The sequence below is a fragment of the Emys orbicularis genome, chromosome 15 (assembly GCF_028017835.1).
Source record: "Emys orbicularis isolate rEmyOrb1 chromosome 15, rEmyOrb1.hap1, whole genome shotgun sequence".
NCBI lineage: Eukaryota > Metazoa > Chordata > Testudines > Emydidae > Emys > Emys orbicularis.
In genome coordinates, this window is record NC_088697.1 from 6,291,776 (window position 1) to 6,319,557 (window position 27,782).

The following is a 27,782-nucleotide window of genomic DNA, read 5'->3' on the forward strand; positions in this document are numbered from 1 at the left end:
TTCAACCCTCTGGCTGAGGCCTCAAGGCACTTTCTTCTTCTCTCGGGGTACCAGGTGAAACAGCAAAAGAACCAACTGTCGGCAAACCAGGGTAAATAAAGTAATGAAAGAAAAGAAGGGGGAGGGGAGACTGTGGATAGATCCCATCAGGATATGGGCCCCTTTTACCTCTGGGGGCCCTGGGAGCATATCAGTCCCCTTCAAAGTTTACTGGGTCTCCAGTGGAAGTTTCAGCCTGCTCCCCCTTTGAGCTCTGGGGATCCCCACCCTCCCTCAGTGAAGGCCAGAGCCCCGAATGCTGCCAGCCCTCTCTTTGGGGCTGGAGATGCTCCAGAGACAGTTCCCTTCCCAGGGTGGCCCCCCTCTGAGTAGAGTAGGTCTCGTCTGTTAACTCCTGCTCCAGTCCTGGCATGATTTGCAGGTGCGGAGGGGCTGGGCCAGTCCAGACTAAAGCAGCAGTTTAACTACTTCTGTGCCAGCGTAGAGTTTATATAGCCCTTCACAGGCACCCAGGCCCAGGGAATGGCCCCCTATCAGCCCCATACCTGATGTGGTGGGGCAACCCACTGGCAGGATTGCCCTTGAAGGTGCTGCTCCCACTCCCTCCCCTCCCCCTTTACTGCCACCATAATACCTGTCACCTTCACTTCCTGAGGGGTGACCCCCAGAAGGTGTGTTTTGTTATCCTTTTCCCTACTTTCCCACCTCCCCAAAAGTATCCATTATGCACTCTCTGTCATCCATCTCTGTCTCAGGAGACAAGGCGGGTCATGGGGCGCGGGTGATGCTATGCTGGAGATCCATCATCACTGAAGGAGTGGCAGCCTTGACCCTCCTTGAAGGTTGCCGGGATGCTGATGTGCACTGGAGGAGAACTGGGGCTTGACTGAGTCCATAAACCATTTGGCCCACACCGTGTCACTGTAAAGCCTGCTCTGCATTGCTGCCAATTGCTGCTGGTGGCGTTGTGCCCGTAAGTCTCTAACGCCGTCTTCAGTGACTCAAGAGCATGAGCACCATCCTCAGGCAGACTGGTAAGAAGCAGGGAACAAACCCCAAATTGGTTGTGGGGTCTATATGTAGATTTCACCAACCAAGTATCCAGTGTAAATGCTTCAGGCACTAAAAGCATTAACATGGAATCACAGCTCAGTCCCCTTGGGTCATCCCATATATCTCACCACGCAGGTGAGTTCACCTTTGTGACAGATGGTCCGTTACAGCAGGGGTTCTCAACCTTTTTCTTTCTGAGCCGCCCCCCATGCGCTGGGACTTCAGCTTTCTGCCCTGGGCCTCGGCGACTCTAATGCTGGCCTTGCTTGGCAGCCCACCTGGTAACTGCTCGTGGCCCCCCAGGGGGGCCCAGACCCCTGGTTGAGAACCACTGCCTTACACCATGAATCACAGCAATGTTCAGGTTACTGCCAGTCCCAAAGAACCAGTCACTTCCTTAGGTGAATTGAATCTTAGATCTCCCAACAAAGACAACACTTGTAGCCAGTCCTGTAATAACCTGTATTAAGATTTATTTAAAAGGAAATGAGAATTGTTTAAAAAATTAAAGCAGGTTAAAGCAGATGCAGATGAGTTACAGTCTTAAATTTCAAAAGGTAATACAAGCTTCTATAATAAGCAAGCCCTACATATTCTTTAGGACTAACCCTGGCTAAGCAGCTGGGGATCTCTTGCTTATGCCTAGAAACTTTGCCCCCCAGAGTCCAAGCAACATACAGATAATCAGTTCTTTCTGTATGGGTGTTTTAATCCCCTTCCTGCCATGTGCTCTGAGCTGCAAGCTCAGCTAATGGGAGGTCAAGAGCACAACAGTCTTTTGTCTTCTTAGACCATAATGGGATGTTAATCTGGTGTTGGTGGACCTTTCCTGCCAGGCAGGATATAATGCATTCTGTTGCCAATCAGCACTTCACCTAGGTAAAGTCTCTCTCCTGTCTGGTGATTTACATAGCCACAGAGGCTCACAATGAAACTAGTCAGGTATTAACCCAGGCAGCAACTCACGAGCATTCAATAAAGTCTAAACACATTGTTATAATTCTAATACCTGTTTTAACAATACTAACCCAGGCAAGCCAGACTGATTCCAGCTTTGCATTTGTCCGTGTTCAATTAAGACATGGGGGCTTTTGCAAGAGCTAACACCTCATCTGCCAGTGTCACAGGCAGGATGGGCAGGGATGGTGTCTCTAGCTTCTGTTTGCCAGAAGCTGGGAATGGGTGACAGGGGATGGATATCTTGATGATTACCTGTTCTGTTCATTCCCTCTGAAGCACCTGGCATTGGCCACTGAACTAGATGGACCATTGGTCTGATGCAGTGGGCCAGTCTTATGTTCACAGTCTCTATCAGGAGTATCTACTCATTTGGACTCACTGGGGAGCCACAGAAAGAAACAAGGTGTGCTGAGGCAAGAAGGCCCAGTCTCAGAGCCCCTGGGGTCACGCTTGTCAAAAGCTAAAACTAGGCCCAGCCCATGAAAGGGGGCACTCCCAGAAGAGACTGTATAAAGGCTGGAGCATCAAACAACTTTGTAAACCTGAGACAGCTGCCTTGGGGACAAAGACAGGGAGAATCCCCCAAAGTGACTCCTTTGATTCTGCTCTTCTCTGGCCTTTGGGTTATAGAATCATAGAACTGGAAGGGACCTCGAGAGGTCATCTACTCCAGCCCCCTGCACTCAAGGGAGGACTAAGTATTATCTAGACCATCCCTGCAGGTGTTTGTCCAACCTGCTCTTAAAAAATCCCCAATGTTGGAGACTCCACAACCTCCCTAGGCAATTTATTCCAGTGCTTAACCACTCTGACAGGAAGTATTTTTCCTAATCTCCATCCTAAACTGCCCTTGCTGCAATTGAAGTCCATTGCTTCTTGTCCTATCCTCATAGGTTAAGAAGAACAATTTTTCTCCCACATCTTTGTAACAAGCTTTTATGTACTTGAAAACTGTGATCATGTCCCCTCTCAGGCTTCTCTTCTCCAGACTAAACAAACACAATGTTTTCAGTCTTCCTCATAGGTCATTGTGAGGGGTCATGCCCCTCGTTCCAGGGCAACACGGCCTAGTGGCCAGAGCCCATAGAATTGCCCCGGGTTACAGGGCGGCATGGCCTTGCCACTGGCTCAGCGGGGGGGATCCTACCGAAACACGCTGATGCTTACTGGGGTCAAGGTACCAATCCCATCACCCCTCCCGGGTAGCTTCCTACCGTCTTGAGAGTTGGGGTCTCCCACGAATCTCCAGGTTCTCCGCAGGTCTCCGGGTCCGTCGCCGCCTCTGGCTCCTCCCGCAGTAGGGCTTCGTGCTGGCCAGGGGAAGCTTCAGTTCCCAGCAACGTCAAGGGTTGTGGCTGGTCCTCTACAGAAGCTTCTCAGTTAGGTCCTTCTCCTGCGGCCGCCAGCCCAGACCTAGCTGAGTTCTCTTTTATATTCCCAGAGGATTTGGAGCATGCCCAGTACGAGCGGGGCGGGACTTCCACCGCCAGAGCTACTGGTCTGATGCTGCCGGGGCTAGTGCGGGGCGGGGCTGCCCCGTCACACACCCTTCTCCTTAAGAAGGGTCCCCCGGGTTGGTCCGCTGCCTCCTCCTCCTCCTTCCCCTCTCTGGAGAAGAATTCTGCGTTAGCGTGGGCCTTATCCGGGCGATGGAACACACAGAAGTCGTAGGGTTGGAGGGAGAGGTACCACCCTGTAGTCCGAGGGTTCGTGTCCTTCATACTATGCATCCACCATAGGGGGGCATGGTCTGTGATCAACCTAAAGTTATTCCCCAGCAGATAATAACGTAGGGCGTCGATGGCCCATCGCACCGCCAGGGCCTCTTTCTCTATTGTAGAATAATGTTGCTCCCGGGGGACTTAGGTATAGTACCAGGTGTTGCGGGGAGGGATAGCTTAGTGGTTTGAGCATTGGCCTGCTAAACCCAGGGTTGTGAGCTCAATCCTTGAGGGGGCCACTTAGGGATCTGGGGCAAAATCATTACTTGGTCCTGCTAGTGAAGGCAGGGGGCTGGACTCAATGACCTTTCAAGGTCCCTTCCAGTTCTAGGAGATTGGATATCTCCATTTTTTTATAATTTTTTTTTCCTCCCCGTCTACATCCTGGGAGAGTACTGCCCCCAAGCCCACTTCCGAGGCATCTGTTTGAAGTGTAAATTCCTTGGAGAAGTCTGGGTGTCATAGGACTGGTTCTTGCATGAGTCAGTCTTTCAAGGTTTCAAAGGCTCTCTCGCATTGTTCGACCACTGCACTTGTTGAGGCTCCGTGTTCTTTGTCAGGTCCGACGGGGGGCGGCTATGGATGCAAAATCCGGCACGAAGCGGCGTTAGTATCTGGCTAGGCCCAAAAACTGGCGCACTTGCTTCTTTGTCTTGGGGACGGGTACGTCTTTGAGAGCTTGCAATTTGCTAATTAGGGGTGTCAGTTTCTCCCCCCCACCCCCACTGTATATCCAAGGTAGGTTGCCTCTTCTTGCCCAAGGTGATACTTTGCCGGGTTAGCTGTGAGGCTGGCTGCTCTGAGGGCTTGTAACACCCCCACCAGATGGCGTAGGTGGTCCTCCCAGTTGTTGCTGTAGACTACAATGTCATCTATATATGCCGCTGCATACTGGTCGTGGGGTTGTAAGACCTTATTCCTCAAGCGCTGGAATGTAGCAGCAGCTCCGTGTAGTCCGAACGGCATGGTTATAAATTGGAAGAGGCCGAAAGGTGTTGGAAAGGCCGGCTTCTCCCGGGAGTTTGGTGTGAGGGGGATCTGCCATTATCCCTTGGTTAGATCTATGGTTGACAAGTACCTCGCTCCCCCGAGCCGTTCCAGCAGTTCATCCACCCGCAGCATCGGGTATGCGTCGAAGCAGGAGATGGCATTGACCTTTTGGAAGTCAATGCAAAACCGGGTAGTCCCATCGGGCTTTGGGACTAGGACGATGGGGCTGCGCCACTCACTTGTCGATTCTTCCATGACCCCCATCTCCAGCATAGTCTCTAGCTCCTGTCGGACCGTATCCCACATTTTCCGGGGCAACGGTCGGTGGTTGTCTCTCACCTTCTGACCAGGGGTGGTGGCGATGTGATGACTCATCAGAGTCGTTCGTCCTGGACGGGCGGCAAAGACATCAGGGAATTCCTCCACCAGTTGTTGTTGTAGTTCTTGCTGTACAGAGGTGAGGCCCGACCCTAGCGTCACTGACCTTGGGTCTGGTGGGTCCCCTACTAGGGGCCCGAGTTCCGATTCTGGGGTGGACGGGCCGATGAGCCGGGCTTCCCTGGCCTTCCAGGCCTTCAGAAGATTCACGTGGTAGATACGCATCTCCCTCCGTCGCCCTGGTAGTCGGACCTCGTAGTCCACCGGTCCAACTCGCCGGACTACCTCATAGGGGCCCTACCATTTGGCCAGAAGTTTTGACTCAGCCGAGGGCAACAAGAGCAACACCCAATCTCCTGGGCCGAAACTCCGCCCCCTAGTCCCGCGATTATAGAGGCATTCTTGGCTCGCTTGGGCCTGTATCAAGTTCTCCCGGGCAAAGGGCCCTAGTGTTTGGAGCCGTTCTCAGAGGTGTAACTTGTACTGGGTGGTCCCGAGAACTCACGTCTCCTGGGCTCCCCACTCCTCCTTCAGGAGGTCCAAGATCCCCCATGGCTGTCTCCTGTACAAGAGTTCAAAGGACGAGAACCCCGTCGAGGCCTGGGGTACCTCCCTTATGGCGAACAACAGGGCTGGCAACAGAGTATCCCAATGCGTAGGGTCCTCCTCCACGAACTTCCGTAGCATAGATTTTAGGGTGCCACCAGGCTATCTGTCTGAGGATGGTAAACTGACGTCCGGAGCGTTCGTATGTGGAGGAGGTGACACAGTTTGGCTATCAGTTTGGAGGACACATTCGTGCCCTGGTCTGTCAGGATTTCCGCCGGTATCCCGACCCTAGAAAAAATCTTCACTAGTTCATTAGCAATTGCTGGCACTGGCGCTGTTTTTAGGGGAACGGCTTCAGGGTAGCGTGTCGCGTAGTCCACTATCACTAGGATGAAGCGATTCCCCGTCTTGCTTCTTTCAACTGGGCCGACTAGGTCCAGCCCAATCCGCTCGAAGGGTATGCCGATGACCGACATGGGTACCGGGGGTGCCCGGGCTACCCCTTTCGGTCCCGCCAGCTGGCATTCCGGGCAAGACGCGCAATAGTCCCGAACCTCTCAGTATATGCCCGGACAGAAGAACCGGCGAGCCACCCTCTGGAGTGTCTTCTCCCTCCCCAGGTGTCCTGCCCAGGGGTTTGCATGGGCTAGTTGTAGGAGGCCTTGCCGCAGCCTCTGGGAAACCAATAGCTGGCGGAACGTCTCCTGGGTCTGGGGTTCTGGGGCTATCTGATATAGGCGATCCCGCCATATCTCAAAGTGGGGGCCTTGTGGGGGTCGCAGAGTCAGGTCTCCATTGGGGTCCGGGCTGGTGGCTTGTTCCCAGGCTCTACTTAGGGTCGGGTCCTCCCTCTGCTCCTGTACAAAGTACACATCCCGCTCCAGTTCCGCCTGGGCATCTTCCACCGAACGGGGCCTGGCTGTCAGATGAGTCGCGGGGGTCTCCTCTGGCGCCGAGGTCCCTTCTCCGGGGTCGATCCTTGGTGTGCGTCCGAGCAGCCCCGCTCTCGGAGGCCTAAGCCCGTCCGTTAGTGGGTCGGGCGGTTGGTACTTCTGGAGAACCTCCCCGAAGCCTGGCCAGTCTTGCCCCAATACCACCGGGTAGGCTAACCTGGGGGCCACTCCCACCCGGAGGCCCTCCTCCCAGCGGCATACTTCTAGCTTACCCCATGGCCTGGGTGAAGTGCAGATGTCCCCATGTACACGTTGTAAGTGGAGCGGGGGGCCCGAGAGATTGAGGTCTGGGACCAGCTCCTCCCGTATGAGGGTCTGACTACACCGCGAGTCCATGAAGGCGTTCATGAGGGTCCCCTCGACCCGGACAGGGACCGCCAGCTTTCCTATTCCTCTCTTCCGAGCCCTTCGTCCGGCGACCCAGGCTTGTCTGTAGTTGCAGTCCATGAATGGGCAATCCCGCCGAAAATGCCCTTCCCGTCCGCACTCCCAGCACCCCTCTTGGGCCTCAGCCCAGGGGGCTCCCTTGCTCTCGAGGTTGTTGGTCCCTTCGGATCGGTGCCTGGGAGGCCTTGGCTCTGGGCTCGGGGACTTTTGGAGGCGTGCGGCGGGCACCTGCCGACGGTTCCTGGGGTCCCAACCCTTGGGGATTCCCTTTTCCTAGCCCACCCTTTCGACCGGTATTTCCTGCTACCTGGGTCGGCGCCTTGGCCCCGTCAGTGGACAAGTAGTCCTCCATCAAGGCCACCGCCACCAACAAGGTTGCCGGTCGATGCTGATGTACCCAGGCCCTTCCTCCCGGGGGCAGGATCTGAGTGAACTGTTCCAGTGCCACCATCTCCGCTACCTGTGGCCCCGTCAAGCCTTCCCGGTTCAACCATTTCCAACAATGGTCTCTAATGCGTTGGGCCACTGCCTGGGGCCGGGCCCCAGGGGGGTACTGTTCCTTGTGGAGGTGCTGTTCCTTGCGGAGGCGCTGGCGATAGCTCTCTGGGCTAATGCCGGCATGATCTCATATGGCCGCCTTCACTCTGGGGTACTCTAGGGCCTCCCGGGGATTGAGGCTACGATAGGCGGCCTGGGCCTGTCCCATCAGATAGGGGGCCAGTAGGGTGGCCCAATGTTCTGGGGGCCACCTGGCGGCATTAGCTACCTGTTTGAACGTCACTAAGAACGCCTCTGGGTTGTCTTCTGGCCCCATCTTAGTGAGGCGTACCGGCAGTTCCCCCAAAGTCTCCCTGGGTCCGGTCCCCGCAGGTATGGTGGCTGCGGCTCCCGCCAGGTAACAACATGGCCATCTGCTGCACCAGGCGCACTTGTTGGGTCTGCTGCTGAACCGCTAATTCCCGGAGGAGCTGCTGCTGGTGCGCTTGGTGCTGGGTTATCGGCAGCTGCTGCTGGCTGACCATCTGCTGCATCATCTGCACCTGTTGCTGCTGCTGTTGGGCCGCCTGCTCCTGCTGCTTTTCCAGCATCCACTTTAGGAGCTTCTCTGTCTCCATCATGAGGCTTGGCGGGGTTCCCACGGTTTAACTTCCTTATGCTGGACCTTTCAACAGGCCCAAATCGCTGCCTGCATTCACCACATGTGAGGGTTTACGCCCCTCGTTGTAGGGCAACACAGCCTAGTGGCCAAAGTCCCCAGAATTGCCCCTGGTTACAGGGAAGCACGGTCTAGTAGCCAGAGTCCATAGGATTGCCCCTGGTTACACCGCCGTAGGGCCTTTCCACTGGCTCAGCTGGGAGATCCTACCGAAACACGCTGAGGCTTACCGGGGGCAAGGTACCAGTCCGTCACCCCTCCTGGGTAGCTTCCTACCATCTTGAGAGTTGGGGTCTCCCACGAATCTCCAGGTTCTCTGCGGGTCTCCAGGTCCGTAGCCACTTCGGGCTCCTCCCGCAGCAGGGCTTCATGCTGGCCAGGGGAAGCTTCAGTTCCCAGCAACGTCAAGGGTGGTGGCTGGTCCTCCACAGGAGCTTCCCAGTTAGGTCCTTCCCCTGCGGCCGCCAGCCCAGACTGAGCTGAATTCCTTCCTTTTATACTCCCAGAGCATTTGGAGCATGCCCAATATGAGACACGGGTTTGATACAGGAGTGGGTGGGTGAGATTCTGTGGCCTGCATTGTGCAGGAGGTCAGACTAGATGATCATAATGGTCCCTTCTGACCTTAAAGTCTATGATTCTATGAGCGGGGCGGGACTTCCGCCGCCAGAGCTACTGGTCTGACGCTGCCGGGGCTAGTGCAGGGCGCGCGGCTGCCCCGTCACAGTCATGTTTTCTAGACCTTTAATCATTTTTGTTGCTCTTCTCTGGACTTTCTCCAATTTGTCCACATCTTTCATGAAATGTGGCGCCCAGAACTGGACACACTACACCAGTTGAGACCTAATCAGCGCGGAGTAGAGCAGAAGAATTACTTGTCGTGTCTTGTTTAGAATACTCCTGCTAATACATCCCAGAATGATACTTGCTTTTTTTGCAACAGTGTAACACTGTTGACTCATATTTAGCTTGTGATCCACTATGACCCCCAGATCCCTTTCCGCAGCACTCCTTCTTAGGCAGTCATTTCCCATTTTGTATGTGTGCAACTGATTGTTCCTTCCTAAGGCCTGGTCTACACTAGCCTGTTATTTCAGAATTAGCTGAGTTATTTCGGAAAAAAAAAAGACCACATGACCAAACGTTTTTTTTTCGATTTAAAGGGCTCTTTAATTCGATTTCTGTACTCCACGGCAAGTGAAGTAGCGTTTAAATCGAGATCGCAATCCCAGGTTAAAGGTATTGTGGACGCAATTCGACGTTATTGGCCTCCGGGAGCTATCCCAGGATGCTCCCTTGTGACCGCTCTTGTCAACACTCTCAACTCCAATGCACTAGCCAGGTGGGCAGGAAAAGCCCCAGGAACTTTTGAATTTCATTTCCTGTTTGGTCACCAGCAGCACAGGTGACCATCAGCACAGTCCACCATCACAGGCGACCATGCAGAGTCCATCACAGGAGATCATGCAGTCCTGGATTCGCAGACGAGCTCCAGCATGGTCCGAACGGGAGGTACTGGATTTCATCCCATGCTACATTCCAAAAAAAGGGACGCAAATACCTACGCTAAAGTCTCCAGGGCCATGACGGAAAGAGGCTACTCCAGGGACACAGAGCAGTGTCGTACAAAAATCAAGGAGCTCAGGCAAGCATACCAAAAAGCCAGGGAGGCAAACGGGTGCTCTGGGTCACAGCCCCATACATTCTGCTTTTACCGTGAGCTCCATGCAATTATGGGGGGTGATGCCACCACTGTCTGTGGACACCTGCAAAGGGGGAGTTGCACGAAGCGAGGAGGAAGAGACATTGGCGGACGAAGAGGAGGAGGAGGAGGACAGTGCACAGGCGGCATGTGTGGAATCCCTTTTCCCCCCTAGCCAGGAACTAAATCTTAACGCTGGATCCAATAGCCTCCCCTCACTCCCAAGGCGGACTCCTGTTCCATGACCCTGGAGAAGGTACTTCTGGTGAGTGAGAGCCTGATCAGAGCCGGGCGGTGTGGGGGGAACCCAGCCGCGCTGGGTTGTTAACATTTAGAGTAAATGGCTCAGCTCATCCCTGCTCTGAGCCTGATCGGAGCCACGTGGTTGTGTGCAGTGATCATCCCAGAGAGCCCGCAGGCCCTCCTTTTATATGGCAAACCCACCAGGCATTGCTTGCTGTGGGAAAGGGGGCCCAGCAGTTTGAAAGCATTGAAATGAATGTAGAAGAAGCAGAACCCCGTGTGCCCCTAGGGGCTGCCTGCAAGATGAATTCTGTTGCCCGGCTGTGTGTGATGGCTTACTCATACCAAAGTGCCCCCTTTGTTCTCTGCAATGTATTTTTTAAAATACTACCCTCCCTTTTTCTCCTCCCGCAGGCGCAAATGTTTCAACGCGGCCCCTATCTACTCCGTTCCAGAGGCTGGTCCAGATTAGAAGGCAGAAAAAATGAACTCGGGACGACATGTTCGCCGAGCTCATGCAGTCCTTCCGCACTGATAGGGCCCAGCTGAATGCATGGTGGCAAACAATTGCGGAGTCCCGTAAAGCATTACAGGAACACGAAGAAAGGAGGGAGGCGCGCGATGAGAGCAGGCAGGACGCTATGGTCAAGCTCATGGGGGAGCAAACTGACATGCTCCGCTGTATGGTGGATCTAGTGCGGGAAAGGCAGCAAGACCACAGACTTCCGCTGCAGCCCCTGTATAATCAAACTCCCTCCTCCCCAGGTTCCATATCCTCCTCACCCAGATGCCCAAGAACACGAGGGGGGAGGCTACGGGGACCCACACGCTCAACCCCAGAGGATCGCCCAAGCACCAGAAAGCTGGCATATGCGAACTTTTGATTTGGTTTCTGGACTTGTTCTTCCCTCCTCCACCCCCCTAACCCAATCCCCCCCCCCAAAGTCTACCTTCTAATTTCTCTCAATGTGTTGTGCATCAAATAATAAAGAACAGTTTTTAAACAATTTTGACTTTATTTCCTTTTATATATATAATATATATATATATATGAGGGTGTGGGTAACTTCAAGAGAAACAAACACAACTGTCACACCATACCCTGGCCAGTTATGAAACTGGCTTTCAAAGCTTCTCTGATGCACAGCATGCCCTGCTGTGCTCTTCTAATCGCCGTGTTGTCTGGCTGTGCGAAATTGGCAGCCAGGCAAGTTGCCTCAACCTCCCTCCCTGCCATAAAAGTCTCCCCCTTACTCTCACAGATATTGTGGAGCACACAACAATCAGCAATTACAATGGGAATATTGGTTGTGCTGATATCTAACCGAGTCAGTAAACTGCGCCAGCACCCTTTCAAATGTCCAAAAGCACATTCTACCACCATTTTGCACTTGCTCAGCCTATAGTTGAACTGCTCCTTACTACTGTCCAGGGTAATAAATAATAATAATGGCATTAAGGGGTACGCTGTGTCCCCGAGGATAACTATAGGCATTTCAACATCCCCAACAGTAATTTTCTGGTCTGGGAAGTAAGTCCCTTCCTGCAGCTGTTCAAACAGACCAGAGTACCTGAAGATACGAGCGTCATTCACCTTTCCCGGCCATCCCACGTTGATGTCGGCGAAACATCCCTTGTGATCCACCAGTGCTTGCAGCACTATGGAAAAGTACCCCTTGCGGTTTATGTACTGGCCGCCACAGTATGCCGGGGCCAAGATGGGGATATGCGTTCCGTCTATCGCCCCGCCACAGTTAGGGAACCCCAGCACATTGAAGCCATCCACAGTGGTCTGCACATTTCCCAAAGTCACTACCCTTGATAGCAGCTGGTCAATGATTGCATTGGCTACTTGCAGCACAGCAGCCCATACAGTAGATTTGCCCACTCCAAACTGATTCCCGACTGACCGGTAGCTGTCGGGCATTGCAAGCTTCCACAGTGCTATGGCCACTCGCTTCTCAACTGTGAGGGCTGCTCTAATTTTGATGTCTTTGCGCTTCAGGGCAGGGGACAGCAAGTCACAAAGTTCCATGAAAGTGGCCCTATGCATACGAAAGTTTTGCAGCCACTGGGAATCATCCCAGACCTGCAACACTATGCGATCCCACCAGTCTGTGCTTGTTTCCCGGGCCCAAAATTGGCATTCCACGGCATGAACCTGGCCCAATGCCACCATGATCTCCCAATCGCGACATGCCGTGCATCTAGGAACGTCTGTGTCCATGTCCTCATCAGTATAGTAATCGCACTGTCGTTACTTCCTCGCCCGGTTTTGCAGGTACAGAACATACTGCTGGATAATGCATGAGGTATTTACAATGGTCAAAACTGCAGCAGAGATCTGAGCGGGCTCCATGTTTGCCGCGCAATGGCACCTGCATGGGTAATCCTTGAAAAAGGGTGCGAAATGAGCTGTTTGGTTCAAGATGGCTGATAAAAAGCGGTAAATGGTTGTCTTCTGTAGCTTCCACGGGAGCCCAGGACAGCTTCCACCGCTTTCTCCAGATTGTCTGATCTGTTCTCTGTTCACAATGGGCGAAAAACAGCAGGGAATTGTTGCCTTCTGTAGCTTCCACGGGAGCCCAGGACCGACAACATGGAAAAAGTGGCAAGAGCAGAGTTTGCAGCGGAAACGTGAGCAGAGTTTGCGGCGGAAGCTGTGCGGCTCTGTTCATGATGGCCGAGAAATGGCAGGGAATTGTTGCCTTCTGTAGCTTCCACGGGAGCCCAGCACAGACAATCTGGAGAAAGCGTCGGAAGCTGTGCGGCTCTGTTCATGATTGCCGAAGACATTCGAAGTGGATTCAACATACCAGGAGACAGGCGGTGCACCATGCTGCACCATCTGCTGGCAGCATGGCGTCTGCCGTAGCTTTCACGGAGGGAGGAGCGAGTGACGGCACACACCCAGAAAAACCCGCGAGAATGTTTTTGCCCCATCATGCACTGGGAGCTTAACCCACAATTCCAATGGGCGGCAGAGACTGCGGGAACTGTGGGATAGCTACCACAGAGCACCGCTCCGACATTCGATGCTAGCCTCGGTACTGTGGATGCACTCCGCCGAATTCGCGCGCTTTAGTGGGGACACATAACATAGAATGTATGAACTCTATTCTGGAAATTCGAATAAAATAACTTCGAATTAATTTCGTACTATAGACGTACCCTAAGTGAAGTACTTTGATTTGTCCTTATTGAATTTCATCCTATGTACTTCAGACCATTTCTCCAGTTTGTCCAGATTATTTTGAATTTCAATTCTATCCTCCAAAGTACTTGCAACCCCTCCCAGTTTGGTATCGCCTGCAAACTTTATGAGTGTAACAGAGAGACTCTGCTACTGGGAGGGTTTCACCATGTCTCAGAGGGTTACACTCTGGTGGAGGGGGCTAGGCCTGTACTGGAATAAGGTCACTCTGTGCTTCACACTGTGGCAGAACCTAGAATGTCCATTACCGGGGAAAATCCTGGGGGGAATCGACATGTGGAATGGACAAAAACCCCATCTGAATTCTCTCAAATTGCCCTTCTCGCCCTGGCAGGCTACAGATTAACATCCACGTTTTGCTCCACATCATCCCATCCTCCGAGGGGGAAGGAAATGGCTGCAATGGAGCTGGCTCAGGTAAGGGATTATCAGGGAGCTGGTGGTGGGTTCTGCTTGGAGGGAGAGGAGCAGTAAATGCATAGGAGGGTGGGAGCTGCTAGAGGTGGTGGGAGGCAGGAAATATCTCGGGTGGAGAAAGGGAGGGGACAGGATGTGAAAAACCTGCTGAGGCTTGTGTAATGTAGGGTGTGATGGGTTGTCACCCCGGGGTGCAGTCTGGGGGGCTTGTGGGAACTGCTGTGCCCTCTAACCCTCAAGCTGGGCTGGCTCTTTTCACACTGCTTTGCTGGAGATTTAGCCTTGTTATCACCCAACAGGACAGCAGGTGGCGCTATGCATCCAACTAAGCTACCTGAGTGCTTTACCTAAGCCGCTCAAGGACAGACAGAAGACAACAGCCAATTTCCCAGCCATAAGTGGTAGCAAACAGATCAAAGCAGATTACTTAGACTTGGTTTGAGTTTTTGATATTTGCTAACATACTAGATGGATAGAATTTGAATTAGCAATTTCTCACCCTGACTGATGATAGAAGCAGTCCAACAAGTTTCCATACACAAGCTAGAAATCCCTTTACCCTGGGACCAACACTTCCCCCAGTTCAGTCTTTGTTCCTTAGGTGCTTCCAGGAGTTCTCTTGTCTGGGGAATGAGGTCAAGAGATGATGACACACCCCACCTTATGTAGCTTTTCCATATAGCAGGAACCCTTTGTTCTAAACTAAGTTCCCAGTCCAGTTTGTGGAAAAATACAGGTACCAAAATGGTGTTCATTGTCATGTGGTCTGGTCACATGCCCTAGCATGCCCTGCTGAGTCATAGTAGCCATGACTCATAGGCTGGCTGAAACATTCACAGGAAGGCTAAGTTCTTCCATGCTTCATTGTCCTTGTTGATGAGCCATCAGCACTGTCTGGCTTCTTCATTGTTGTACCTGAAAGGCTAGTTGTGGGTGTTACCCAGAGTAAGCACATTTGAAAGACAGATACAGAGTCAATATCCATAACTTCAGATTCAAACATGATCCATGCACACAGGTAGGATAATCATATTCAGCAAATCATAACTTTTCCAATAACACCGCACATGACTCATCTTGTACAAAGTGCCTCATAATTATGTTCTAATCATATGATAATCCTACCACTATGCTGAATATGGGGTGTAGTGTCAGATAGGTCCTAATTTCAAGGCACAGGAGTTGGGAATGGAACTTCCCCTCTTTGTGGAACAGGAAATAACCCTCCAGCCAGGGCTAGGAAAACTTCCCAGACTCCCAGTGCTGGAACCTGAATCTACTGACACTTCATTAGTTAGCAGCACCCCCAATATTTGTGGCAACTGCAAACTTTATCAGTGATGATTCTATATTTTCTTCTAGGTCATTAATAAGAATGTTAAATACCACAGAGCCAAGAACCAATCCTTGCGGGAACCCGCTAGAAATAAATCTATTTGACCATGGTTCCCCATTTACAATCACAGTTTTTAATCTATTTAATGTATGCCGTGTTTATTTTATATCATTCTAGTTTTTTAGTCAAAATATTGTGCTGAACCAAGTCATATGCCTTACAGAAGTCTAGGTATATTACATCAATACTATTAGCTGTGACCAAACTTTTGATCTCATCCAATAAGGATATCCAGTTAGTTTGCTAGGATCTATTTTCTCTAAACCTTTGTTAATGGGTACTAATTATATTAGCCTCCTTTAATTCTTTATTAATGAAATCCAGTATTGACTGCTCCGTTATTTTGCTCAGTATTGATGTCAGACTGACACTCTTGTAATTAGCTGCGTCATCTCTTTTATAGTTTTTAAATATTGGCACAGCATTAGCTTTATTCCAGTCTTATGGAATTTCCCCAGTGTTCCAAGTCCTAATTAAAATCAATATTAACAGTCCACCACACTCCTCCACCAGGTCTTTCAAAACTCTAGTTATCTGGACCCACTGATTTAAACACATCTAACTTTAATAGCTGCTGTTTAACGTCCTCGTGAGTTACTTTTGGAATGGAAAGACTGTCGGCTTCAACATCTTATGATGAGTTACATCATCTGTTTTTCTTCAAGTCCAGGAGAGAAATATTTATTGAACACTTTTACCTCTTCTGCATTATTTTTGATAATTCTGCCATTTCCTTCTAGTAATTTACCACTACCATTTTTAGGATAAATTTTGTACTTAATATACTTTTTAAAACTTCCTTCTTATTTTCATTGGTTGATCATTGATTTCTGATAGCTTCCCTTACCAACTTTCTACAATTCTGACCTTCTAACTTATTTTCTTTACTATTGACTTCCCCTTTCTTCCATATATTTTATTTGGAGAGTGTTGGGATTCCTACCAGGGAGCTACCAGCAGGGTCCAGAGACAGCCCCATCTTCTATATCAAGCTCTGGCTAGTAGGTATGTGATAAATGTGACAACCCTGCCTCCGTCTGTCAGCTGGGAGACACAAAGGTTCTCTCTTACTACCCTCTGATGCCTCCTGGATGTTCTAGGCAAGGTGGGGTGGGACTCTGTTAACATGTGCCTCCCGGAGCTTCCATTTACCTGGTGCTGCTGTTCCGTGAATAGTGGGGTTGTCAGTGGGGCAGCAGGTACTGAGTGTTGGACTCTTTCTCTTTCAGGGGCCGGTGACTTTCGAGGAGGTGGCTGTGTATTTTACCAAGGAGGAATGGGCTCTGCTGGACCCTGTTCAGAGATCCCTCTACAGGGATGTCATGCAGGAGAACTATGAGACGGTGGTCTTGCTGGGTAAGGAGTCCTGTCCCCTGGGTTATTAGAAGCTGTGGGGTCTCTAAAGAACCTCAGTAGTAATAACTTTATACTTTATTCGTCATACAAGTTTTGACAAGTTTCCTTGCCCCCCCTTTTTTGCCTTACCTCCTATACACTAGTATCATTTTTGGATATGTGCCTTTTTGGTGCTGTCAGTCATTTTAAAATTGCATTGAATGTATCCTTATTGCTACATTAGTAACTACATTAATAACTGTAGCTTTCATGCCCTTTTCTCATTTTAATAGGAAAATATGCCACCTGTAGAATTCTAAATTGAGTAAATAGGTGTATGACTCATGCATGGCTTGTGTGACAGTCTGATGATTCTTCTTTTGATAGGAGATGCATCTGAAGAAGTGAAGTTTTTTACCCATGAAAGCTGATGCCCAAATAAATCTGTTAGTCTTTAAGGTGTCACCACTGGACTCCTTGTTGTTTTTGATAGGAGAGTGTATAATGTTGACATTCAGGACCCTACGGGTGAAGGGAGAACAGAGCTGTGGGAGGGGAGGAGAAGGGGGGAGGAGATAATTCTGGGGTGCCAGGACATGCGGAGGGTGTGTGCAGGATTAGAGCTAAGAAGCAGCAGGGAGGGATGAGGTAGTGAGAGACGAGGAGGGAACAGAAGAAGCTCCCAAGGTACCGGGAGGTGGTGCCAGCTGAGAGTAATGGGACGAAGGGGAGGGGAATGTGGAGGAAGGGCACCCAGGAAGTGGGCTGGATGGGTCAGTGGGAGGGAGGAGAGGTTTAGGGACCTGGAGCTGTGGGGGATCCCAAACCTTTAACCCTGAATCCCTACCAAAGCTTTAGAACCTACACTCCGGTTTTATTTCTGTTCAGTTTCGCTTCATTATACATTTCCCCCCCCAAATATTATTATTTTAACTCTTGACCTCCCTCTCTCACTCATTACCCCCCTCCCCATGTAACCTCCCCAACTCTATGCACAGTGACCCTGGTCACCAATCCGGAGTCCTTGCTGCATTCCTCCCTCCCATAGCGGGGCCGCTACCCAGGCACAAATGGCCACTTTGATGATGATGTCACAGGGTCCTAGTGTAGCCTGTACAATTTTTACACCTATAAGATTACGTATTGGGGTACAGCTTGCCCTTGTACATGGCTACTCAAAGTTAATTGAGAAGATGAAATTTGGTGAAACACACAGAAACTTGATTTAATACAGACAGTTATAATTGAAATCATAGGCAAGGATCAATAAACGTAACGATTAGACTAAGATAAGTATAGTTAAGAGGGTCTTGCACTGTGCATACTTACAAGTTATGTATACCATTGGAAACAAAGATCGAGGGGCAAGGGAGACCATCAGAAGGGTTGCCCTGCTTCACTTTACACTGTCTCAGGGACCCGACAAAATGAAAAAATGGTCACTAGGAGAGGTAATTTATCCATTTTATTATGGTAATAGGATGGCCTTATACCATATCTGCTCCTTTACTCTGATTACAAGAATGTCAATAGCTACCCCAACCCATATGTGGCCTTTGGGAAGTCCATAATTAAGCATCAAGCAATAATACTCATGATTTACATCACTTATATATTAATAATTCCAATATATGAATGCAGTCCAACTGCTGAGATACTGCATAGCAACCTAATTGCTAAAGCTGGCCCCAAACTTCCTTCTTTCAGAATCCTGTGGCGTATTGCACCTGTTTGTGGTTACTCGTTAGTCTCTCAAAATGAGGGTGCAAAATAACTGACCTGGGATTCTCTCCTTAGCCCTATTCAGGTAAATCCTAGACTTCAGCATAACTACTCCCACAAAGCCTCCACCTAATATAAGGCCCTTAACTGTAGCAAGCTTTGGCTACATTTATACCACCACGGTCAGTTGACCTACACTGCGCAACTCCAGCTACATGAATAAAGTAGCTGGAGTCAGCGTACCTTAGGTAGAGTTACCACAGGGTGTACGCTGCAGGGGGTCGACTTACTTTACTCTTCTCATCTGGGTAGAGTACAGGGGTCGACTGGCGAGCGATCTGCAGTCGATTTAGCGGGTGTTTACTACACCCGCTAAATCGACCACAGGTGGATCGATCTCAGAGCGTCAATCCTGGCGGTAGTGTAGACCTGCCCTTAATAACCCATTTATTTCTGATCACCTCCTTGCCCCTCTACGCATGTTCCAAGCTAATAAGCAATACTCTGATAATGACATTTTACCTCTAGCGAGTATAAAATTGCCCACAAGACATGGTGGTCATAGACGATAAAATCAGGTCAGGGTCAACAGGAGTGAGAGTTTGGAGAGTCTTGCCCCCCCTCTCCCCATCTGCAGCAGCCACAATCTGTCTTCTCTCCAGGCTCCTTGGATCTTTGAGCCTGTCCCTCCTGAGGTTGCGTGGCCCAGTTCTTGTTTCTTACAGTCTCCTTTTCTGGAAGAATTAGAGGCTGTTGTTCCTGAATTTTAGTGTTTAATTCCCCAGCCTTCTCCACACACTGGGGGAGTTTAATTCTCCCTCCCATTACACCTGAGTCACTAGATTTCCTAATTCCCCAAAATGTGCTTTTGTGATGTCACAGTTCTGGGGTAGCTAAGCCTTTAACCTGCCTCCATGGTCTGCTCAAGGAATGGCCCCTCAGGTATCAGGCCTCTAGCCAGCCCCTCTCTATGGGTAGGGACCCACATGCCTCTCCTTTTTGACCAGGGTTTGAGGATTGCAGCTTGTCTTCCACTGTGTTCACTGGATTAACATCCAGTTCCTGTGCTTTGTTTTCCCTCCAAGGGCTGTGAGCAGTGTGTGTGTCATACAGGTGGGAATTTTGGTGATACTTGTATGATGTCAATACACACCTCAGTTTCCCTCTGTGATTGGTATTGCTATGATCATAACGAGCAGGAGACATGAGGTGTTTTGTCATGTAGCTGTCATGGGGTGATATGAATGGGTCACTAAAGACTGTCTGGGGCCAATCTACATCAATGGAATACCCGACAGAGACAAGGGAATAATTGTGACCTGTCCATGGGAGGATCTCCGCTTGGCTGAGTGAAGCATACATGGACTCGTTATGTTTTTGGGAGCAGGAAGAACTGGGTTCGCAGACGCAGGGAGCTCTACTGGAGCGAAGACAAATGAACAGTCACAGTGAAAGGAAACCAAAGCGTTTTCTACAGCAGCATGGATCAAGGGCATTGGCCAGTATGGACTATATTGTCTTCTTCGCTTCTCTGTCCTAATCTAAGGACTTTCCAATGCTGTGTTTTAGTTGCCTAATAAACCCTGCTATGTTTTAAAAGTCTGCCCAGTGTCACAGCAAAAACTTGCTCTGTGCATTGACTGAGGAACAGTCTCTGAACAGGAGTGTCGTTCAGCTGGACCTGCTGGCAGAGCTCGCAGGTTGAAATAAGAGCGTTGAAGCCAGAGGCTCAATCTCAGGTGTTGAAGCTACATGGCCTATCCTTGTGGAAGAGTGGGACCCCTTGGGGGTCTAGTGCACTCAAGGGGCACTTCCCAAGGACTGTTTAAAAGCCAGGGCATTGCACAGATCCTATGGATCCATGACAGTGTCAGTGTGCCTTCTGGGGAAAAGATATAAAACAAGAAAAGCATCTAAATGCATATTTACCATCGCCTCCTCATCAGTCATCTTGCGAATCACTGATTGTTTCCAAAATGTATTAAAGCCTTCCTTAAAAGCTTACCTCTTGGTTATCAGGTCTTGTCAGTTTGTAGCCCCAAAAGACCCCCCTCAGTCAGCTCAAACTCAGCTGTTTCTCCCCAAAAAGTCTGTCTTTTTCAGTGTCCTGAAAGAGGTAAAATCAGTCCCTGCTCCTTTCTTCATGGGGCAAAGTTCAAAAGATGGAGATCTGCATAACCAGCTTTAGGATCTGGCATCATCACCCCTTAGTGACACCAGATTGCACAGGAAACCCATCCCTCAGCCCTCCCCAGTATTATCTGGCCCATCTCAGCATCATAGTCTGTGAAGTATTCATGCTTTCAAGGGCTGGCTCAAATATACAGAGAACAGTCATAACTAGGGCCAGTGTTTGCTGGCAATGAAAACAGAGTAATTGACAAATATGAGCAATATATTATCCTTTACAGGATGAAAGTGCATTGCGGGGAGGGGACAGGAGCCAGCTGTGTGGGGGAGGTGGGGCCCAGACACTGGACATTGAGAGCCTAGAGCCGGCTGTGTGCTGGGGGATACTGGGCATGAACCAGCTGTGTGCAGGGGAGATGTGCAGGGGAGAAGTGCTGTGAACGCAGCCGAGAGCCGGTGAGAGTGCTGTCCGCTCCTCAGCATGATGAGGGAGCCCAATGTCCCACTGCCAAGGGCCCCCCCTACCCAGGGGAATCTCCACGGTGGTTTTGCTGAGCCCAGACTTGTATGAGGAGGGAAGAAATTGGCAGCAAGTCTCAACCGCAGCAAGCCTCTGCCCTGCACCCTGGGGAGGAGTCAGGTGTCTCTGGGCAGAAATCTGTGGGGTTGTGACCCTGCATGCCCCACCCACCCTCTGATCAGAAATTCCAGATATGAAGGGTGATTCCAAAAATGAAGAGTAATTTTTGGGAAAAAATGCAGTTATAGCGGCAATTTCCGGAAAACACTGGCCCTAGTCATAACATTAAATACGATAGTCTCAAGATGTATGCCTGTGTTCATCAGATCTGTCACTCTGCCGTCACATAGTTCACTCTGCTGGTGGGTTCTACCCCTTCCCCCATTCTGTGTCTGTCTTGTCTATTTAGATTGTAAATTCTTCAGGGCATGGGGCATCTACTATTCTCTGTTTGTACTTTGCCTAGCACAACGGAGACCCACTGTTAGTTGGCCCTTAGGCACTAAGGTAATGCATATGATTTTTTATAATAATAATAACTCTCCTGCCACTTTGAACCAAGGAAGATGGCCTTGGGACGTTACTGCTTAAAAATGAGCTGGGGTTAAAACCATGGAATATTGTTTGTGACAAGTATCCCACAAATTCCACTGACCTCCCTTGTTTTCTTTGCCTGCAGTAGGGTTTCCAGTTTCCAAACCTGATGTGATCTCGCAGCTGGAACGAGGGGAAGAGCCATGGGTCCCAGACCTCCATGGCTCTGAGAAAAAAGTGCTCCCAAGAGCTGCCTGCACAGGTGAGGAATTGGTTAAACCAAGTCAAAAACTGTCCGTGAACAAAGGAAACATTTGGGGTGCCCTACGAAGTCCTTGTGAGCTCTCCAAGATCAAGATTGTTCCCTGCAGATGTGGAATCATTAGGCAGATGTCACTCATGGCTTCCCCCCTACCCTGACTGACAATTGGGAGCAGGTCCCTCCCCGATCTCGCTTTCCCCTGAGAGTTATGGTGCAATGAGGACCCAGAACTGATCCCTTCCTCTCTCTCCTCTGGGGAAAGGTTTGGGGATAATCAGCTCCTGATAGGTTTGATCTCTGCTGCACATATTTTGGTTTGTTCATCCCTTTTTCCATTCCCCTCTCTGAGATTTCCTTTCTCTCCGGTGCAGGGAATGAACTGTGTCTGGATTCTCTCTGTCTCCCATCAGGTGTTGGGATGGTGAGTGAGAACGAGGAGAAACTCCAGCAGGAAGATGCTGAGCAAGTATTACCCCATGGGATGTTATCAGGAAGATCAAAAGGGAATGATTCAAGGAGTTGTGCACTCCCAGAAAAAGCAAAAGCCTGTGATAGTCAGCACAGGCCAGCGGAAAACTTCAGTAGCCACTCAGACCTTATTACACGCGAGAGAATCAACTTGGAAGAGACACACTACACATGCCATGAGTGTGGGAAAAGCTTAAATCAGAGCTCGCACCTTATCACACATCCGAGAATCCACATGGGTGAGAAACCTTATGGATGCGCTGAGTGTGGGAAACACTTCAGTCGGAGATCAAACCTTATCAGACATAGGAGAATCCACACGGGTGAGAAACCTTATGAATGCCATGAGTGCGGGAAAAGCTTTAGTCTGCACTCACACGTTATCAGACATAGGAGAATCCACACAGGAGAGAAACCCTACACGTGCTCTGAGTGCGGGAAACGCTTCAATCAGAGCTCACACCTTATCAGACATTGGAGAATGCACGCAGGTGAGAAACCTTATGGATGCTCTGAGTTTGGGAAAAGCTTCAATCAGAGCTCAAGCCTTATTATAAACAGAAAATCCACAAAGGAGAAAAGCCCTACACATGCTCTGAGTGCGGGAAACGCTTCAATAGGCACTCACATGTTGTTATACATCAGAAAATCCACACAGGAGAGAAACCCTACATGTGCTCTGAGTGTGGGAAACGCTTCAGTTATAGCTCAGCCTTCATCTCACATCAGCGAATCCACACAGGAGAGATGCCCTACACATGCTCTGAGTGTGGGAAAAGCTTCGGTTATAGCTCACACCTTACCACACAGAGAATCCACATGGGTGAGAAACCTTATGGATGCTCTGAGTGTGGGAAACACTTCAATCAGAGCTCAAGCCTTATTAAACATTAGAAAATCCACATGACAGAGAACTATAATAAATGCCTTGACTAGGGCTGGCCAAAGATTTTTTTTTTTAATGACATTTGTTAATTCCCACATAGTGATCTTTGCACCATCTTCACTGTGGTCTCTCTGCTCCCCCAGATGAGTTGCCTGCTTCTGCCTTTTGCAGCTCACCCTTCTTTGGGGTCAGTCCTGTGATCTTTTCTATCAACTCCTTTCCTTTTGAGTTGTAGGAGCATGTGTCCCTCCTGCCAGGAATGTTCATCAGCTCCAGGTGGGGGAGAGAGGAAAATATGCTGGCTACAGAATTCTAAATTGAGTAAATAGGTGTATGATTCATGCATGGCTTGTGTGACAGCAGATTAGATCTTTTGATAGGAGAGTGTATAATGTTGCCATTCAGGACCCCACGGGTGATGGGAGAACAGAGCTGTGGGAGGGGAGGAGAAGCGGGAGGAGATAATTCTGGACTGCCAGGACATGGGGAGGGTGTAAGGGAGGGATAGCTCAGTGGTTTAGCATTGGCCTGCTAAACCCAGGGTTGTGAGTTCAATCCTTGAGGGAGCCACTTAGGGATCTGGGGCAAAATCAGTACTTGGTCCTGCTAGTGAAGGCAGGGGGCTGGACTTGATGACCTTTCACGGTCCCTTCCAGTTCTAGGAGATAGGATATCTCCATTTAAAAAAAAAAAAAAAAACAGCAGGGTGGGATGAGGTAGTGAGAGAGAATACAAGAAGCTGCTAAGGTACCAGGAGGTGGTGACAGCTGAGAGTAATGGGTGGAAGGGGAGGGGAGTGTGGAGGAACAGCACCCAGAAAGTGGGCTGGGTGGGTCAGTGGGAGGGAGGAGAGGTTTGGGGATCTAGAGCTGTGGGGGATCTCAGACCTTTAACTCCAAATCCCTACCCAAGCCTTGTTGCTTTAGAGCCTACACTCCAGTTCAATTTCTGTTCAGTTTCAGTTCATTATACATTTTCCCCCAAATATTATTATTTTAACTCTTGACCTCCCTCTCCCACTCATTACTCTCTCCTCATATAACTTCCCCATCTCTATGCACAGCGACCCTGGCCACCAATCCTGAGTCCTTGCTGCATTCCTCCCTCCCATAGCAGGGCCACTACCCGGGCACAAATGGGCACTTTGTTGATGATGTCACAGGGTGGTAATGTAGCCTGTAAAATGTTTACACCTATATGATTACGTATTCCGAAGGCCTTCACACCAGTCGGGCTTATCCCTATACCCCGATATAGTCTGTTCCCCAGTGTTCCTTTCCCAGCTCTGATGCTGCAGAGCGTTTACCCCGTGTCCCCCTTCCCAGCTCTGAGGCCGCAGAGCCTTGCCTGTATCCCTGTTCCTGTTCCCCCCCCTTAACAAACATTTGACATTGGTGGGGCCTCATATGCAGTACTGTGTCCAGTTTTGGGCCCCACACTACAGGAAGGATGTGGAAAAATTGGAAAGGGTCCAGTGGAGGGCAACAAAAATGATTAGGGGACTGGAACACATGACTTCTGAGGAGAGGCTGAGGGGACTGGGATTATTTAAATCTGCACAAGAGAAGGATGAGGGGGGATTTGATAGCTGCTTTCAACTACCTGAAGGGGGTTTCCAAAGAGGATGGATCTAGACTGTTCTCAGTGGTAGCAGATGACAGAACAAGGAGTAATGGTGTCAAGTTGCAGTGGGGGAGGTTTAGGTTGGATATTAGGAAACACTATTTCACTAGGAGGGTGGTGAAGCACTGGAATGGGTTACCTAGGGAGGTGGTGGAATCTCCTTCCCTAGAGGTTCTTAAGGTCAGGCTTGACAAAGTCCTGGCTGGGATGATTTAGTTGCGTGTTGGTCCTGCTTTGAGCAGCGGTTTGGACTAGATGACCTCCTGAGGTCCCTTCCAACCCTGATATTCTATTATTATAATTTCCTTTCCCCCCTCCTGTTTGACCCCGTTTATAGAGTAATATTCTCAGCTATACCTTAACCAATCATTGTACTGAAATTTAACTAACCAATTCTAACATATTGTAACATAATTCTCTAACCAATTATATCCCACTACCCTAATTATTAACAATTAGAGAACCAGACTGATTAACAATGAAAAGTGGTGGCCATAAAGATAAAACAATACAGAAATGAGTGTTTCACAACCACAACCATTGATAAGTGCTCTCTTGCCAGGCAGGATGCTATCAAACTAAGTTTTCTTTAACCATCTTAAGATCTGTTTCTTTATCTGGTGGTAATGGGTGCTGTACGGACAAGATCGTCTTCCTAACAGCCCAATACCACCTTATTTCAGTGTGATTGGTTTGGGATGTGAGGATGTGACCCTACGCTTCCCAGCTTATAGCTGCCCCTGCTGCTTAGCTAAAGACCTTCGCCTAAGAACAAGGCGTCAGACTATCCTAGTGAGAGAAGGCCCATACACAGGCGGACTGTGATTTTGATTCTTTGTTTTTATACCCCTGTAACTAGCTAAGTGATAAAAACACACCTAAGTTCTTAAAGTATAGGCTTTACAGGCAGGCCTGAACATCTATATTCTAACAGTGGGATCTACCCCTTCCCCCATTCTGTGTCTGTCTTGTCTATTTAGATTGTAAATTCTTCAGGGCATGGGCCATCTAGTATTCTTTGTACTTTGCCTAGCACAATGGGGACCCACTGTTAGTTGCTCCTTAGGCAGTAAGGTAATGCATATAATTTATAATAATAATAACTCTCCTGCCACTTTGAGGCAAGGAAGATGGCCTTGGAATGTTACTGCTTTAAAATGAGCTGGGGTTAAAACCATGGAATATTCTTTGTGACAAGCATCCCACAAATTCCACTGACCTCCCCTGTTTTCTTTGCCTGCAGTAGGGTTTCCTGTTTCCAAACCTGATGTGATCTCACAGGTGGAACGAGGTGAAGAGCCGTGGATCCCGAACCTCCAGGGCTCTGAGAAAGAAGTGCTCCCGAGAGCTGCCTGCACAGGTGAGGAATTGGTTAAGCCAACTCAAAAACTGTTTGGGAATGCAGGAAACATTTGGGATGCCCTACAAAGACCCTGTGAGCTCTCCAAGTTCAGGATTGTTCCCTGCAGATGTGGAATCATTATGGCAGATGTCACTCATGGCTTCCCTCCTATTCTGACTGACAACTGGCAGCAGGTCCCTCCCTGATCTCGCTTTCCCCTGAGTGTTCTGGTGAGATGCGGACCAAAACTGATCCCTTCCTCTCTCCTCTGTGGAAGGCTTTGGGGAAAATCATCTCCTGATAGGTTTGATCTCTCGCACACACATTTTTGGTTTGTTCATCCCTTTTTCCATTCCTTTCTCTGAGATTTCCTTTCTTTCTGGTGCAGGGAGTGACCTATGTCTGGATTCTCTCTGTCTCCCATCAGGTGATGGGATGGTGAGTAAGAATGAGGAGGAGAAACCCCAGCAGGAAGATGCTGAGCAAGTAGAACCACATGGAACGTTATCAGGAAGATCCAAAGGGAATGTTTCCGGGAGTTGTGTACTCCAAGAAAAAGGAAATTCTTGTGAGACTCAAGAGAGGCCAGAGGAAAACTTCAGTAGCCACTCAGACCTTATAACATGTGACACAATCAACTTGGAAGAGATACGCTACACGTGCCATGAATGCCGGAAAAGCTTCAATCAAAGCTCTGCCCTTATCACACATCAGAGAATCCACGCAGGGGAGATGCCCTACACATGCTCTGAGTGTGGGAAAAGCTTCAATAGGAGCTCAAACCTTATCAGACATCAAAGAATCCACATAGGAGAGACGCCCTACACATGCTCTGAGTGTGGGAAAATGTTCAATAGGAGCTCACACCTTATCAGACATCAGAGAATCCACACAGGAGAGAAGCCCTACACATGCTCAGTGTGTGGGAAAAGCTTCAATGAATGCTCACACCTTATCAGACATCAGAGAATCCACACAGGAGAGAAGCCCTACACATGCTCTGTGTGTGGGAAAAGCTTCAATCGGAGCTCACACCTTATCACACATCGTAGAATCCACACAAGAGAGACGCGCTACATATGCTCTGAGTGTGGGAAAAGCTTCAATCACAGCTCTACCCTTATCACACATCAGAGAATCCACACAGGAGAGACACCCTACACATGCTCTGAGTGCGGGTAAAGCTTCAGTTGGAGCTCATGCCTTATCAGACATCAGCAAATCCACACAGGAGAGATGCCCTACACATGCTCTGAATGTGGGAAAAGCTTCAATTTTAGCTCTGACCTGATTATACATTGGAGAATCCACATGGGTGAGAAAACTTATGGATGCTCGGAGTGTGGGAAAAGCTTCAAAAAGAGCTCACACCTTATTAGACATCAGGAAATCCACATGAGAGAACTGTAACACATGCCTTGATTAGGGCTGGGCAAAGATTTTTTTTTTTTTTAAATAATCACATTTGCTAATTCTCACATAGTGATCTGTGCACCATCTTCACTGTGGTCTCTCAGCTCCACGAGATGAGTTGCCTGCTTCTGCCTTTTGCAGCTCACCCTTCTTTGGGGTCAGTCCTCTGATCTTTTCTATCAGCTGCTTTCCTTTTGAGTCATAGGAGTGTGTGTCCCTCCAGCCAGGAATGTTCATTGGCTCCCAGAGGGAGAGAGAGGTTTGATCCCAACAAGGTACACTGAGGCAAAAACTACCTGTTCCTTACATCCACTAGGACTGTACATGGTGTTGGCTGCTCAAGTTAGTGATCTTGGTGTAAAAAGACCATTATAGTTGTAGAGCAGATGCAGCCCAGGTGCAGTGGTTGGCATTAGCTTTCCCCTTGA

The 27,782-nt window shown here is 49.5% G+C and overlaps 2 protein-coding genes and 1 pseudogene across 2 annotated transcripts; all 3 read left to right on the forward strand.

Annotated features, from left to right (window-relative positions):
* Nucleotides 1-961: 961 nt before the first annotated feature.
* On the forward strand, nucleotides 962-16,917 carry LOC135889395 (zinc finger protein 707-like). Its single transcript, XM_065417264.1, has 4 exons — nucleotides 962-1,034; nucleotides 13,641-13,723; nucleotides 16,349-16,475; nucleotides 16,842-16,917. The coding sequence occupies exons 1-4, from the start codon at nucleotides 1,010-1,012 to the stop codon at nucleotides 16,883-16,885; spliced, it is 279 nt and encodes a 92-aa protein (XP_065273336.1). The 5' UTR covers nucleotides 962-1,009; the 3' UTR covers nucleotides 16,886-16,917.
* Nucleotides 16,918-22,325: 5,408 nt separating this feature from the next.
* LOC135889519 (zinc finger protein 3-like) lies at nucleotides 22,326-22,984 on the forward strand. Its single transcript, XM_065417384.1, has 2 exons — nucleotides 22,326-22,581; nucleotides 22,665-22,984. Exons 1-2 carry the CDS (start codon nucleotides 22,326-22,328, stop codon nucleotides 22,982-22,984), a joined length of 576 nt encoding a protein of 191 aa, XP_065273456.1.
* A 2,652-nt stretch (nucleotides 22,985-25,636) lies between these two features.
* Nucleotides 25,637-27,782, forward strand: part of LOC135889520 (zinc finger protein 184-like) — a 129,835-nt pseudogene continuing 127,689 nt past the window's right edge.